The sequence below is a fragment of the Drosophila hydei genome, unplaced genomic scaffold (genome assembly GCF_003285905.1).
Source record: "Drosophila hydei strain 15085-1641.00,03,60 unplaced genomic scaffold, DhydRS2 tig00000149-arrow-pilon, whole genome shotgun sequence".
NCBI classification, from domain to species: domain Eukaryota; kingdom Metazoa; phylum Arthropoda; class Insecta; order Diptera; family Drosophilidae; genus Drosophila; species Drosophila hydei.
Genome location: NW_022045678.1, coordinates 1,987,304 through 2,003,767, shown reverse-complemented (window position 1 = coordinate 2,003,767; position 16,464 = coordinate 1,987,304). Strand labels below are relative to the sequence as shown.

Genomic DNA, 16,464 nt, shown 5'->3' with positions numbered 1-16,464 from the left:
CCGTCTTTTGTGGAAGGATGCACTAGATCTGCGGCTGTGCCGTAATGCGTAAATAGTTCTTGCCAGATGGCACTTGGATTGTCTCAATCCCCTTGGGAAACAGCTTTGGAACATCGACAGCCTGCACTGAAGGCAGCACCATACACTGGCCGCCCTGTTTCCAATCGGCGGGCGTGGCCACGCTCTTTGATTGTGTCAGTTGCAGCGAGTCGATAACACGCAGAATTTCACTACGATGCATAATAAATAAATCAATCAAAGCTTAAATTGAAAATAAAAATTGAAGCTCACTCGAAATTGCGACCTGTTGTCGCTGGATATAAGATGGAGAGACGCAACTTCTTCTTGTCATCAATGACAAAGACAGCGCGACAGGTAAGCGGTATGCCCTCTGCACTCAACTCATCTTTGTCCAGCATATTCAGCTTAAGAGCCAATTCACGTTTATTATCAGCAATGATGGGATAATCAAAGCTCGCCAGCTCTGCAAGCAAGTTTATACATTCAACTAATTAACATCTTTTGTCGTAACTTACTGGCATAGCTCTTAATATCCTCGATCCAGGCGTTATGTGACTCCGCTGTGTCACATGAGAGAGCTATTGGTTTAATGCCACGCTTTAAAAACTCCGGAATTAATTGGGCAACTCGTGCAAGCTCCGTTGTGCAAACAGGAGTAAAATCCGCCGGGTGCGAGAAGAGTATGGCCCAGCTATCGGCCATCCAGTCATAGAAATCTATTCTTCCCACATTTGTCTGGGCCTCGAAATTGGGAAACTGATCACCAATATTAAGTGCTTTGTTCGACATCTTGAAAATAAGTCAAGCAAATAAAGTGAACGGAAAAACTAATTAAAAACGCAGATGCAGCTGTCAAACTTTCGATAGCACCCTATCAACTTAAGATATCATACAAGCGCTATTAAAATATCGATAGCACTGATTGCATCTCTAGCGATAAATAGCTGTCGAGTTTATTTGGGGAACGCTTACAAACATGTAAAGTAAAACGAACACTTTTACTTAGTAATTCACATTAAAAACATATACTTTTATAACAAAGAAGGCTTGGAAGTGACATTTCTGACTTCAGTATCAGCGGCACACAAATGCAGCCTCCGCCACCACCGCCAGCCACCGCAGAGCCCTTTCGCATAACAACAAATTCACCGCAAATGCTCGATGCAAACTTAACGCCAGGACGGCGAAAGCTTCAGAAGTGGTTGGGTCGTGTCCTGCGCATCGTTATAACCGATGGACGTGTGCTGGTTGGCTTCTTCAACTGCACGGATCGCGATGCTAACATTGTGCTGTCCATGTGCGCAGAGTATTTGGTGGAGGGTCAAGAACCTCGGCTGCTGGGAAACGTTATGGTGGCCAAGAAGCATATCGTCTCACTAAACATAGACGAGCCCCGTACCTCGACAATTCTGTAAACAATATGTGCGTGTATATATAATATAAGCATGTAATATCTCCCATACATACTACACATGTATTTACAGAGAACCTAAAAAGTAAATCTTCATTGTAGTTTCTTTGTTAAACACCTATACATAAGTTGTAGATAAATAGGTTTAAGAAGAAAACCAAAACCAACTAGGATGTATACTTAAAGAAAAATTAAAATTTTCTATATATGGAAGAGCATTATTTTTAACAAAAACCTATGCAGTTATTTATTAATCGTAAATTGACATACTTCTTTTATTCACTGTAGAATTTGCTTGTGTTTTGTTTGTTAGTTACGGTGAATGGCAAAACATTGCGTTGCCAATTATTTCTCTAAAAATGTATTCTCTTATAAATATATTTATTTATAAATATTAATACATTGTGTAAATTTTTAAGCCCACTTAATAATTGATAAGTATTGTCCAAAGACTTCTATTCATGATTTTCTTCAGAAATAAAAATGGGTTTCAAACATAGTTGAGAATCAGCTGCAGCTGTAGTATTTTTATTAGTTTAGAGATTTTTTAGTACATTTCGTTCACTCCGCCGCTGGCAAAGAGACAACTAAATTGTTGAAAGGCATTAATAATGTCAACACAGCAGTAGAGCAATTAATTGCTAAAAATCAACACTCAATTGAATACAATCAGCGATGGATTTCACGACCTTCGTTAAGCCTTCAAATGGCGGAGCCACTGAAAGTAATGACACAAGCAAACTACAATTTTGGAAACACGTCAAATACATTGAGAATCATGGCAAACAGGAGGATGACTACGAATACTGCATGACCGAGTTCCTGCGTATGTCCGGCATCTTTTGGGGTGTCACAGCGCTGGATATAATGGGCCAGTTGGATCGTCTAGATCGCAAGTCCATCATTGAGTTCGTGAAGCGCTGCCAGTGCCCGTCCAGCGGCGGCTTCGCCCCCTGCGAGGGACACGATCCACACATGCTGTACACGCTGTCTGCTATCCAGGTGCTGGCCACCTACGATGCGCTGGACGAAATCGATTGTGATGCTGTGGTACGTTTTGTAGTCGGTCTGCAGCAGCCTGATGGCAGCTTCTTTGGCGATAAATGGGGCGAGGTGGACAACAGGTTTAGTTTCTGTGCAGTGGCCACGTTGACTCTGCTCAAGCGAATGGAGCAGACCATTGATGTAGAGAAGGCGGTCAAGTTTGTCATGTCATGCTGCAATCAGACGGATGGTGGTTTCGGCTCCAAGCCGGGCGCTGAGTCACATGCTGGTGAGTCACAATTGCCATGATTATCAGTAAGGTCATTATTCATCATCTTCGATTCTTCGCAGGACTCATCTATTGCTGCGTAGGCTTTCTGTCGCTCACACAGCGGCTGCATCTGCTGGATGTAGACAAGCTGGGTTGGTGGCTCTGCGAACGACAACTGCCCTCGGGCGGACTCAATGGTCGCCCCGAAAAGCTGCCCGATGTCTGCTACTCCTGGTGGGTGCTCTCATCGCTTACGATTATGGGACGCTTGCATTGGATTAGCTCTGAGAAACTGCAACAGTTTATACTCTCGTGTCAGGATACAGAGACAGGCGGCTTCTCAGATCGCACGGGCAATATGCCCGATATATTCCACACGCTCTTCGGGATCGGCGGCCTCTCCCTGTTGGGCCACTCCGGCTTAAAGGTCATCAATCCGACGCTCTGCATGCCGCAGTATATTATCGATAGGCTGGGCATTCAGCCACAAATGGTGAATCAAGCATAAAAGTCAGGAAAACGATATTAAGACAAAAGCTATAGCCAATGTTAAATGATTAATTTATATAACGGATACCTTAAAGAGCCCAAAAAGTAACGATTCATGTAGAGTCTAAACAATGTAAAACAAAAGTTCATTTCTATGTTAGCTACTTTACTTCAACAATTTTTGCTTGTTATGCATTTATATATATGTTTTGATAAACAAGCCATGAAAACATTTTTTATATTTGTAATATAATAGAGTAAAACGTAAATAAAGACACTATTTTTATTATAGTATGCAAATAAAGATCGAAGAGAATAGAAATCCTGGAAGTGTTCAGCAAGAGAAATGCGAAAAAGTATTGAAAATTCAATTGTTAAAAAAACTACTTATTCAGTTTCCAATTTAACAAATTTACTTTATTGCAAAAATAAACTAATTAGTTATATAACTGGCATAATTTCCAATTCATTTAAATATGTAAACAATTCCATAAATTAGATATGCATGCAGATTTATATTTATTTAAAGTATGTACATATAAAGGTATGTATTTGAGTCTAAAACCTAGGAGGATGTTACGAGTTATCGTGGCGTAGTTAATTTACATACAAAATGAAGACAATCACACCAAAAAAACGGAATTAGAAAAGAAAACTATAAACAAAGTCAAGTGCGGCCTCTACACAATATATATCTAAATGAATTTGCGCTTTCAATTAAAGGCAATTGAAATGAATTCATAGCGCATAAATATTTTAACTGGCTAGCAGATATAGACTATATAGACTATAAGTTGAGTAAATGTCTGTGTGTGAGTGTGTGTGTGTATAGTATACTTCGATGCACGTCTAAGGCACTCCATAAACAATTTCAGCTATATATATATATATATAATAGATATATATATATCTACAGACTAAGTGAAGAAGAGAACTAGGAATTATTGAATTTCTCATCGCTGGTTAAGACATTATAGGCACAGCCCAAGGCCCAAGAGATTTCATGGCCATCGATCTTCTTGTAGAGCTAAGAGAATAAGAAAATATAAGTACATATAGAATTTTTGAGCGATTTCCAATCTACCTTAACTTTCTTGCCATCATTTAGGCCGAATCCTTCACGTAACAGCACAGATATGAAGGTCAGGTCAAAGCACATGAATGGTTGCTCATCATTGGGTATGGCACAGATTTCTTGGGCCTTCTTGCGATAGGCCTCCACGGTCGTTTCTCCGCCAGCTGTGGGATCCACCAGTCCCGATTCGATGGCACGCTCAAAGTAGTAGCTAAATGCTGCCACGGCATGCTGTTTGAGTGTAAACGGCTTCGGTTTGACCAAAGGCATGACCTTGCTCTTAACTAGCTCCAGGCAGGCTTCAAAGTCAACCACTGGCTGTTCAGCGGTGAGTTTGCTGTTCTCCTTGCCGCTGACTTGATATTTGACATTGCCATATGTCCATGTGCGATTGGCTATAATGGGATTAACGCAGACGCTCTCCACAAATGTGTCCTCGGCGCTATAGCCCTTGGTGAAAACGGCATGACGAGCTGCCATAAGACCCAGGCCGAGATAGCTGTGCGTAAACACATTGATCTTCTTGTTGGAGGTAATCACTTCGTGCATGTACTTATCATACACGGGCACCTGTTCGGGATCTGTGGGCGAGAAGGTGACCTGCGTGCTGCCACCGCCCAAGTCTAGGGCAGCTGCCTGATTCGTCTTGGATAGACGGCCGAGCAGAAAATTGACGGTAAACCAACTGAAGATGCCCTCATCCGTGCCATCCATTATCTCTACAGCATCAATGTCCACACTGAACTCTGACTTGGCAAACAAATCACGAACGGAATTCAGCAGATTTTCAGCCTTGCTCTGGGGCAGCAAACGCAAACCAGCTGTGGCCTTTAGAACCAACGGCGTGGACGACCAATGCTCCTTGGGTATAAAGGCACGCGCTTCGTCCAAAAGCAGCTTGATTGAGTGTGCACCCTCGGCGGGATTATCAGCAAATGAGCTGAGTCCCGGCTTGCGCTCCTTGAACAGTTCCTCATACAGCACCAGTTTGTTGTCAATGAAGCTGCGAATGAATTTGTATGCCAAAATGCGACTGCCTGTCGAGCCGGCATCTATGATGGCTGCGTATTGGACCTTGCTGTAGCCCAGCTTTGAGGCGAGGCGTGCCAGATATGGACTCGCATTGTCCGAGGCAATGCCTGAACCAGATTGCGATTGTTGTTTTTGTGAACGATAGTGAATGGAGACGGTGGGGAAAACAGAGGATTTTGTTAGTTGCGATACATTTGGACTGGTTGCTTTAGCATAATACAATTGATACACACCAAAGATAAACAGCAGCAGGATAACAGAGACAACCAAACATAGAAATGAAACTTTAAGACCGCTGGTCACACCGCCACGTCCATTTCCGCTTCCGTTGCCGGAGCTGCCTTTGCGCCGGTTTGGCTGCGACAATTTATCATCGCTGGCCAGCTGTGGAATAGACATGGCAAATACTCAAATTAATATTTGAATTATGTAGAAATTAATATATTGCCGTAAATTTCTATACCAGCTTGTATTCGTATCTCATATCTATGCGTGTACTGTCTATAAATAACCAACATTTTCCTTAAAACACATGTTGCCAGCTCCTCAGTTGTTTAACCTTTTGTTAAAACTCTTTGCTTTTCTGTTTTTTTTAGCTGTGACGACAACGTATGCAATTCTTTTGGCCAGACAGTTTCGGTTTCTTATCTGTTACTTGACAATGTTGTTGGTGTTTATCGGCAGTGAGGGCTGCCAAATATAAAGCTATCGATAAATTGTATTGCCAGGGCTACATGCGCACGCCGCCAATAAGCTTTGTGAAGTGTGTTATACACTTTAAGCACATTCACTTTGTACGTTTTTAATGATTTGTTATACGCTTGTATTTGAGCAAGTATTTGAATATTCTATATAATTCAATTTGAAAATTGAAATTAAATTGCATAATTTTATAACTTAATGTATTTTTGAATACTTTTTTATATGAGAATCGTGATTTCAAACTTTATTATACATGAGTAGTTAAACAAAGCGGAAGTGTTATACTCCATACGTGAATTAGCTTTGCTGACTTTACTAATGTCTGCTAAATCTTTGTTATACAACAAAATTTATGAGATTTTCACCAACATTTGTTGCATATTTATAGAAGTCATAATAGTGCCCTTTATTGAATGCTGACTGTATGTTAATGACTTCATATCATCATTCACTTATAATGATGACAATGCATTTTTTTCATTCACTCACAGCTGATAGTAAATGCTTTGAACTTCTATATAATACATAGATTTGTATTCAAGTCTTATCTGATTCTATATAATATATATGTAATATTGCTTATATAGAAGTTACAACTGTGCTAAGTAACTGAATAGTCATGCAAAATTTTAATTTTGCCTAGTGCTCTTTGAAGGTTATCGTATTGACAGATAAGATATCGTTTGTTTAACTTTCCAGACTCTTAGCTTGATTAAATATTATTTCTGAAACGACAAGCACTGAAGAGACGAACTCACCGAAATTCCCATTAAACTATTTAAACAAATGTTTTAAACTTAACAAATAAATTAGCACTAAACGAGCCAACGAATCTATCAACTATTATAGACGGCAATTGCAGTTATATAAGGGTATATATGTGTACACATATTGTATATATGCTATATATATAAAATACATATATTATATACTCAATTTGCATGTCAATTGCTTTGGCAACGCTTTAACAAAGCGCTTAATTGTCCCTCATTGAAACCTTTGGGAATTTCGCCAGGTGTGATAAGGTCGCGCGTCTTCTAATCGATGTAATTACAATATAACTAAATGAAATTAAAATTCAATTGATAATTATGACGTGACCAAACAGAATTCTTCCTTTAGCCAAACATATTTCGAAACGCTTATCTTGGCCAATGCATTATGTGGGTTAAATATGCTTTGAGTGCTTAGCCTATCAGTTCGCATTATAAAAATAGTCCGGGTTTTGTATTTCACCAGGCGGTATGAATATAACAGCAGCATACAGTGGCATCTAACTACAATGAATAATTGCTAAGCAATTGAGTTTGTTTTGCTTTTTGTGTAATTTACTTCTGATATTTTTTAGTTTAAATTTCTCATTTCAGTTTTAAAGTTCCGGATGATTCAGTAATTTGACAAGTGGTTAAAACTTCAGGTTTAAGGAACTTACAAAAATTAAATTTTACAAATTTTATTTTTTTTTAAATTAAATTTTTTTAAAATAAAAAGTGTAACTTTTTAAATATTTGAAATATTTTTTAAATATAAGCTCAAGAAACATAAAATAAAAATATAATTATTTTCAAAAAAAAAAACCTAAAGATGTCTAATTTTTTTATTTTTTGGTAATGTTAAATTGTTAATTCGAATTTATGTTAAGTTCCAACTCAAACTATAATTTAAACACAAAAATAAATAGAAAAAATACAACTGAAATATTTCTAAAAATTATTTTCTTCATTTAAAGTAATCTTTTTATTTAGATAAATTGTGCATCAGACTAAACATATAAAATGCATATGCATATATATTTTTTAAATAGTCCACCCATAAGGGTTAACGTTATTATTTCAACGTGTTCAGCCCACACACCAAATGTTCTTTACACTTAAAAGTAATTTACTGACTGCATCGAACTAGTTCGAATTCTCACATAAACTTAACAAACTAGCGGTAGAGAGAGAGAAAAACTGATCAATTTGTAAAACCTTGATTCCCACATGTCGGAAACAAACGAAACGCAAGTGTGACCGGGCGCGTGGGTTAGTTTGGTTTCTCTAACTAAGTATATACAAATATAGATAATCAATATTTCTTATATAAATAAATCAATATTTGTCATGGCTTTACAGCAATTGAGTCAAAAGTTGCTTGACAACAGGTCAATTCATCGTAGCTTTTACTGGGTTTTACTGTAATAATTACTGTTAAAATAGTAACTTTTATACTCTTTAACTGTGAATAAGAAGTGTTCGGCAACTGTTCATACAGCGAATGCTATTACAGCAGTGACTGTTATACTATTATAATGCAGCATCAAATACTTTGCAATGACACTTTTGGCTTAGCTCGAGTGTTAATAAGTCTTTTTATTCATATAACCTGCTCATTTGCTCAATGCATTTGTGAAAAATTATAATAAAAGCCACCTGTTACACATTTGTGAGTAAAACGCAACGGTTCTATGTAAATAGTTATACAACACTGATTGATAACATTATTATTGTTCATCTCCATTTACCCGATTAGTTTACACATGTCCATTGTTATATTTACTGGATTTTAGATCATTTAAAGCCATCTATGTAAGTCAGTTGTTGCTCATATCAAACTTTAGCCCACTCTATAAACTTAGATCAACTATGTAGATCAGTTATTGCACATCTCTATCTATCCCATTTATACACGCCGGTCACACACAACAGCAACAATTTGAATTGAACATCAATTATGTATGTAAATAAACTTGGCACAATATATACACAATATTAGCTTTAATTTCCGTATCAGTCATATGTATGTGTGCAAACGCGCCGAAATTAGCATTTGAAACAAATGTAGCAATGCCCTTTAACCTTTGCCTACCTTTCTCTTTCGCACATCGTTGTTTGCCATTGTGTTTTTATATATTTGTACTAAATTTGTGTAAACTCTATCAACTTTATTCACTAACACATTCGTTTATGTAGTTTTGGCAATCAGTGACCGCTCATTGGAACGATAATGGGTGTTTTGTTTTTATGCTTAAGACTACAAACGATTTATACCATCAACCACCACGTCGCGCATGAAATGGCGTACTAAATTAAACTAAAGGTAGCCAATCAGCTGTTGATACAATTTTCAATGACCAATCTGTGTTGTATAACAACGTTTTAAAAATTAATGGTCACCCTCACAAGAAGGGCGTTAAGAGTAGTTGTGCATGATAAGCTGCACATTAATGAATTGAATCTTTAAATCTAATATATTTTTTACTTACTTTTATAGATTAAAATTAAAATATTTTTAATTTCTTGAGTATTTGACAAAAGTTATTAATTAATTAATTTCAATAATACATCCAAACATGCTTTTACAAATTGTACTCAAATGAAACGGTTATCACATGGTTGTTACTTGTGTATTTCGGTATTTTTGTGTCTTATTATTCATTATAGGGTTCTTTCACGTCTGGTCACACTGATTTTTTGTTTTCTTTTACTTTTCTCAAGTAGGGTATTGTTTTTTAGCTTCTTAGATCCGGTCACACTGCGGTTAGTACCAAAACAAATGCCGATCGGAGAAGTTGCGCGCGTGCCTGTGTAACGCCGCAAGCGTTGTGGAAAAAAGTGTTTGAGAATTTCGTTATACTGTGCAAAGCAAATAGCAATAGCACAAAAAAAATAAAAGTAATTTTCTTAAATATCTATGACACAAATTGTAAAATTTAAAATATAATCATAACGGCTAAAAAATAATATTTTGTGTGTTTTTTAAACAGAATCAGCCGTCACTCGTATGACCGTGTGAGTGTGAATGACTATGCGTATGTGTGAGTGCAAGTGTGTGCGTAGCGGAATTATAAAATGCAACCAATCGCATTAAAATAAGTAGTACATAAATTAAGTTAAAGCTGCATAAGAAACAGATCGAAAAGGCAAATGTTAATTCATACAGCGTAAAATAACAAAACTACAAATCCAAAGCTGCAAATGTGGGGCCGTGCGTACGTGTGTGTACGTTAACTATGTATGGGTGTGAGCGAGTGTGTGTAACGACGACAAGAGCGCAATAAGATAAAATTGAAGGTTATTCTCTGAAAAAAAAAACAAGTGCCTGTGTATATGTATGACAGAGAGAAAGAGAGAGAGAGGCACACACTAAAATAGGGAGAGCGCACGCTCACTCGAAGAAAGCAGCGCACAAAAGCAAATGCTGAAAATGTCAATAAACTCTGCAAAGGTGAGGAAAAACGCAACGCAAGAGTAGCTTGCCAGTGGCGGAGGCAGCGACGTCGGCAGAGGCAGTAGCCGAGGCGGCGCTCTGCTGCCGTGTAAAATGAAACCCAGAGCAACAGCAGCAAAGAAAGCAGCCAACAAGCAAGTGCAAAAAAGAACAACCCACACATAGGCATGCACAGGCACACATCCACACACACATAGAGACACATCTACACGTACGCTTATAAAGAAAGCGCACGTACGTGTGATTCTTATTGGATGGCGTTGCAGAAATAAAATCTGGTTTTGTGCTTGCAGCTTCCGCGTTGCAACTTCAACAGTTGCCGTTTTGCAGCATTTTGTTTATTTACTTTTTGTCAATTTGCTGTGCTCGGTCGCTCGTTAACCCACACTCACACAGACATGCACACACATACACATCGACACTGAATAATTAATTTACCGTTAATAATTCACAGGTGAAAAGAATCAAATAAAATAAAAAACAACAACAAGCGGCATTCATTGTGCAATAATAATATCGTTGTCGTTATCGTGCAAATATATTTTATACATCCATTTTTACAACAACAATAACAACAACAAATGTCTGATAAATTTGCATCAAAAGGAAAATGTAAAAAATGTGCATAGAAAATTAATTACAGTTTTAAAAAATAGAAAAAAAAAACAAATTATGAATTAAAATTAAATGAAAATATATACACGAAATTAGTAAACAATTTTTAATATAAAAACAATTTAAAATTAAGTGAGAAACATAATTCTGACTTTTTGCAACACGGCAACACTTTTTAGGGAATATCAAAAACAAATCTTATTAGACTGAATACACGCCCAATTGGAATATTACAATTTACAATTTTGAATGGTAAGTACGAAAAGTTTTATAAATAAAATTTAAAAGGGCAGTAAAGTACATTAATTATCGATAGCATAAGTCGAGCTTATCGCTTACAACTATTTTTAAAAACAGTATGCTGTATACTGCATTGTCTTATTAGACTCTTGTTGAGCTATATGTGTATGTTTATGTACTTAAATCCATATTTTTGGACTCTCTTTGCTTTAATCTTAAACTTTTGCTGCTGGCCCTTAACCAATATTTCCGCCCACTTATCTCACATAACGGCTCTTGGTCTACGTCCACTTGAGCATTAACCACAAAAGCCTCTTCAGCGGGGCAGGCGAATGAAAACAATTTAATTAACGCCCAATTGCGAGGGAAACGTTTGCCAGAGCTGGAGTCGAAGCGATCCGATCCGATCCGATTCGGACCGGGGTCCACTTCAGTTGAAGCATCGAAATGTAACGGCGCCATTGGTCACTTGAACTACTTTCTTGGGAGCTGACTCATGCGACTGTCGCTCGGATCGGATCGGGACAACGACAACGACTACGACTGCGGCCGCGGTAACTGCAATTGTGCAGCGGTTGGCCCGGAGGCCACCGGAAATTGTTTCCAACGTCAAAAACACACGAGTTGTCAAGAAGAGAAGAGAGGAGAGCGGAGAGAGGAAAGAGGAGAGGAGAAGAGAGTTGTGCAGAGGAAAGACGCAGCGCAGTTAAGAGAAGCTTTTAACGATGTGGCCCGGGCACGTTTTGAACTCTGCTTCCATTTCTTCCTCTCCAGCTTTTCCTCTCTCCCTCTTCCGCTCCCTCCTCTTCTTCATCTGTGCTTGTGTGTGGCTTGACCTAGAAAAATCAAAGACTTTCGGCCTGTGCCGTAGGTGTATTGTAATAATGATGCTCATAACTGTGATAATGACGTTGTTAATGATCTTGGCCATTGATGATAATGACGTTGGCATCGCATAAACCATTTTAAATGTTGGCTCATTATTATTTTGACTACGTCGCCGGAGTTGCGGTTATTGTGTTTATTGGTCGCCTGCTGCAGTTGCGCTTCTCACTCATAATGTGTATACCCTATAAACAGAGAGCGGCTGTCGAAAGGTAGATAATTCATAAGAAATGGGAAATGGGAAAAGTTTTAAATTTTAAATTTTAAATTTAATTGAAAAACAATTTTTATTTTTAATTTTTAAAAAATGTGAACAGCTGACTGATGGCCATAATTATATATAGTATATAGTAAAAGTTATTTCCTAATAAGAGACACTCGAATACATTAAGTGCAGAGTATTATTTAGTCAAGTCACTTGTAACGTTTACAATCTTACTTGTTCGTAACTGGGTTTATGTGCGGTCTTTGCTTTTATCAGCTAGCGGGAGCAGCTGCAGCAGCAGCAGAAGAGGAGGCTCAACTGCTCCATCTCTCTCCGTCTTTCACTGCGTCTTTCTCTCTCTCTATCGCACTCTTTTAGCCAAGGTTGTCGGCAAGTTTTGTAAGCTGATTGGCTTTTTTTTTAATTTTGGTGCTGCTTGCCTCATTGGACACGTCCAATGCTTTGTTTATGTTCTTGAACTCTTTTTTTTGAGTGTGGCTAAACGTGGCCTCAAATGTTAATTTACAGCTTTTGCTGTCATAACTTAAGCAGAAGCCAGGTGGAAGGATCACGCGAAGAGAGCGCTGGCAGATGAGCAATTGAGTTAAAGGTTCGCAATAACGAAAGAAGTGTTTAATGTTATCGACAAAAGTGGAGGGAACGAAAAAGCGTTAATCGTAAAATAAACCAAACTGATGCGAGAATTTTAAAATTAATTTGAAGGAATTTAATGTTATCGATCATAATATTTGTGGAATCTTGAGCAATACGAAAAGTTATAAGTGTTTATTAATATTGATGAAACACTAATATCAAATAGTAAAACATTAAAATTAAGAATACAGTTGGAGTTGTAAATGATTGTATTTTATATTATCGATAACAATTTGTATAAGATTTCGAAGCATAACAAGAGGATGGAAGAAATGAATGAATTGAAGCAGAAAAGCTAACGAGAAATTGCAATGAGAGTTTTAAATGAGCTCAACACGTTTTATGTTATCGATATTGATAGTCGACTCAATTTGTAGCACCTTAAGAGGTTTTGGAAAAGGTTAAATTAGGTTTGAAGCTAATTTTTCAGCCTAGTTAAAGTTGGCGATAATGATTTTTATCGATTTGTTATACTATGTGAATACTATTGACGAAAGCCAAAAATTAAAATTTAAGTGTTATCGTTTACATATTATCGAAAATATTTAAAATTGATTTTGTTTCAATTTTTTTAATTCTTTAACGTTTACAGTTTACAAAAGGCTAAATGGCTTGGGAGATGGTTAATTAGAGATAAAATAGCTATCGATACTACATTAATAATTGCCATTTCTAGGAATGTTATCGGTTATAGCCGGAAGCATTCGATTTCTATTTACGGCTCTAAGCGATAACTGAACAAATATTATTTCAGCTCAGTTCAGTTTAATTTATTGATTGGCTAAATCTGATCGACTATTATAACGATTAACGATAACAAAGCTATTGTTAGCTATCTGCTGCTACGCTACGATTTTTAAAAGCTGCTGTCAATCAATATTGAATTTTATTCATTCTCAGAGAATGAGGCTGCGTTGCGTGGGGTCCATATTGTGTTCGATTCTTGTATTCTAAAAAGGCAAAAAAAAAAAAGAAACAAAATCTGGTGTGCATTATGTTGTTTGTAATTTGTCAGTGAATGCCATGTCAAATGTCTAATTTGCCTGTTGTTGTTACAACAGCAACGACAACAAGAGCAACAACAACAACAGCGGCAACATCTTTTGTTTTTGGTTTCGACCATCTGTTAACCGGTTCTCGATACATCCGCAGGCACATATCGATTGTTACATGGCAGCGTCTATCGCTCTCTTTCACTCTCTGACTGCTAATTAGCAGTTAACAATTGCAGCATTGACCTCCTCCCATAATTCTTCAGCTGTTGCTGTTGCCGTTGCCGTTGCTGTTGCTGTTGCTGTTGCTGTTGCCGTTGCTGTTGTTGTCTTGCCAGCAACAACAAGGTTTTCGCTTTGTTCTATTGTCTCTGAGGCGAGAGATCAAAGCGCAGATACAATAACATGGCAGCAGGTTTACCTTGTTGTAACCTCAAACGGTAAGAAGCAGACGAAGTCAAAGAAACTTGTTGTTGTTGGCTGGCAACATTGTTGCTGAACTGCTGCTGCTGCCGCTGTTGCCATTTGGCTGCAACAGTTGCTGCTGCTGCTGTTGACTTTTTGGCCAACATTGCTTTGTTTTTTATTGTTTGTTGCCTTCTTTTTTTTTGTGTAGCTTTTTGTTTGATTTTTGCAACTGCAACTTTGGCAATTGCCATAACTGTTGCTGCTGCCGCAGTTGCTGCTGCTGCTGTTGGTCCACAAGGCGCCGTTTCTATGGCCTATGTGTCTATATAAACATGATCGTTTTGGCCAATTTTTGTGCGCTGCAGCAACTGCTGTTCGTTCTGCTGTTGCCCGTTAAGCAAGCAGCTGCCGTTGCTGCAACTGCGAAACATGTTGCACAGCAAAAGTTGTTGCTGCCGCTGCTGTTGCAGTTGCTGTAGATGTTGCTGTTGATGCGTTGTGTAACAATTGTTTCGCACTGCATTTGAACTCGGGCATAAGCCAAGCGGCTTGCATTTAGGAAGTAAATGGAAACTGAAAAAGGTAAAATAAAAATATAATATATGTACTTTTAGTACTTTGAGTCATATATATTTATTCGATATATATATTCGATATATATTTTGTACTTTACTTAAATATTTTATACATAACATACATGTGTAAGCACCATCATTTTCATAATTGTCTAAAGATGAAAAGAATACACTGTAAAAAAAATGAAATAAAAATATTAAATACTTATATTTAACATTAATAAATTTATTAAATGGTTATTATATTTAATTATTCATCTAAGAGATAGATATTCATCTAATAAAAAAAAAATTAATACAGCTAAAACTCATGACAACAAATAGGCTTGAAGCCAAAAATTATATATATATATATATATATATATATATATATATATATGAATTCTTTGAATTAATCATGAATTAAATAAATACTAAAAAGGAAATTTATGCCTACTAAATTTATGCGGAATATATAGTGCAGAAACTAAATCTGTAATGAAAATATACAGAATGTAAATCAATTATATACTAAAAATATTTTGAAAGATTTGTACTAACTATATTCTGAATATATATATTTTTAAATTATGCTATATAACATACTGAATGTATACTATATAAGTATATACTCAATTGAAAGTAAATACCAAGTAATAACATTAATTGTGTACTAATAATAATACAAAAGGAATATATACTAAATAAATACTATCAGTATATAGAATATCTGTAGTATATATTAAGTATTTATTTAGTATATATTACACTAAAGATATTCTATGAATAAGGTAGAATATCCTTAGTATATATTAATTTTATATTACATCAAAACATAAATCAAATTGAATATATACTAAATATGGTATATAGCGATTATATACTAAATATATATTAAATGTATACTGAATATATGCCACTTATTGCTTAAGACTAAATCTGAAATTACAAAAAATCTAGTGAATTTTTCTATTCTTAAAGAGAAAGTCTTAATCAGTTTTTAGACTTTTCCCTACCATAAGACTTAAATAAAGTAAAGCTACAGCTCATTTAATTTGGTAATGGGCTCATCTAAAGGCATTGTTTAATAGCTTCCTTCGAAAATATATTAAAGTTTCGACAAGTCAAAGTGAGCTGTTGCTTGAAGCTTTTCGTTTTGTTCTCAGTTTTGTTGTAAGTTTATTTATTTATAACGCTGAAGGTCAGCTAATAAATCGCAGCAACGCTTAAAGAGAGCCACAACAACAGCAACAAGAACAAAATTTATGGCCATTAGCCATTTAATTTATGCAAAACAAAAGATGAGGCAGACGGCGCACGGCACACGGCGAACGACGGCTGTTGGCAGAACAAGAAATCGATAAAAATCTCATCAAATTAAAGCAAAACGATAAAAATTGATTGGACCACGGGGCCAGCTTTGAAAGTCTGAAGAAGCGAAAAAAGAGAGCGAGTCCATAAAAAAAAACAAAAACAAAACTTTTTTATTAGAAACTATTCTAAGTGGGGAGTCAGTCGTTCAGCACAGCTGAAGTTTCCTCTTCTTTTTGTATTTGAATAAACATTGAACGATCTCTGACCCCTCTCTCTCTCTCTCTCTAAGTTGGTGCTGTCTCTGCGTGTGTCTGGCTCTTTACCTTTACCTTTGCCTGATGACTAATCACTCGAAAATTGCCGCCAGCGAGCCAAAGAGCAAGCGAGCAACCGAGCCAGCGAG

At 36.7% G+C, this 16,464-nt stretch overlaps 5 protein-coding genes across 9 annotated transcripts in view; 3 read left to right on the top strand and 2 right to left on the bottom strand.

The window, feature by feature from the left end:
• Positions 1-2: 2 nt before the first annotated feature.
• On the bottom strand, positions 3-906 carry LOC111602231 (peroxiredoxin-6). Its single transcript, XM_023319212.2, has 3 exons — positions 537-906; positions 292-484; positions 3-230 (listed from the first exon to the last, which is right to left on the bottom strand). Exons 1-3 carry the CDS (start codon positions 808-810, stop codon positions 23-25), a joined length of 675 nt encoding a protein of 224 aa, XP_023174980.1. The 5' UTR covers positions 811-906; the 3' UTR covers positions 3-22.
• An 11-nt stretch (positions 907-917) lies between these two features.
• On the top strand, positions 918-1,616 carry LOC111602232 (N-alpha-acetyltransferase 38-B, NatC auxiliary subunit). 3 transcript variants are annotated; one of them, XM_023319213.2, is made up of 2 exons: positions 918-999; positions 1,067-1,615. In XM_023319213.2, coding segments are annotated over exons 1-2 (372 nt in total). In that variant the 5' UTR covers positions 918-997; the 3' UTR covers positions 1,437-1,615. The 3 variants fall into 3 exon arrangements, with proteins under 3 accessions (XP_023174981.2, XP_023174983.1, XP_023174982.1); XM_023319215.2 differs by having other exon boundaries at positions 938-999; positions 1,064-1,616; XM_023319214.2 differs by having other exon boundaries at positions 944-1,004.
• Positions 1,617-1,960: 344 nt separating this feature from the next.
• LOC111602229 (geranylgeranyl transferase type-2 subunit beta) lies at positions 1,961-3,423 on the top strand. The gene is made up of 2 exons (XM_023319210.2): positions 1,961-2,705; positions 2,768-3,423. The coding sequence occupies exons 1-2, from the start codon at positions 2,108-2,110 to the stop codon at positions 3,193-3,195; spliced, it is 1,026 nt and encodes a 341-aa protein (XP_023174978.1). The 5' UTR covers positions 1,961-2,107; the 3' UTR covers positions 3,196-3,423.
• Positions 3,424-3,727: 304 nt separating this feature from the next.
• LOC111602209 (ectonucleoside triphosphate diphosphohydrolase 5) lies at positions 3,728-9,061 on the bottom strand. Of its 3 annotated transcripts, none has more exons than XM_023319184.2 (4): positions 5,747-5,986; positions 5,517-5,667; positions 4,261-5,390; positions 3,736-4,203 (listed from the first exon to the last, which is right to left on the bottom strand). In XM_023319184.2, the coding sequence occupies exons 1-4, from the start codon at positions 5,765-5,767 to the stop codon at positions 4,111-4,113; spliced, it is 1,395 nt and encodes a 464-aa protein (XP_023174952.1). In that variant the 5' UTR covers positions 5,768-5,986; the 3' UTR covers positions 3,736-4,110. The 3 variants fall into 3 exon arrangements, with proteins under 3 accessions (XP_023174949.1, XP_023174952.1, XP_023174950.1); XM_023319182.2 differs by lacking the exon at positions 5,747-5,986 and adding an exon at positions 8,833-9,061 and having other exon boundaries at positions 3,738-4,203; XM_023319181.2 differs by lacking the exon at positions 5,747-5,986 and adding an exon at positions 8,833-9,061 and having other exon boundaries at positions 3,728-4,203; positions 4,261-5,667.
• Positions 9,062-10,881: 1,820 nt separating this feature from the next.
• Positions 10,882-16,464, top strand: part of LOC111602253 (nuclear hormone receptor FTZ-F1 beta) — a 29,735-nt gene continuing 24,152 nt past the window's right edge. The window contains exon 1 of the mRNA XM_023319245.2: positions 10,882-11,061. The gene's annotated coding sequence lies outside the window, so the exon portion shown is untranslated. The remainder of the gene's footprint in view (positions 11,062-16,464) is intronic.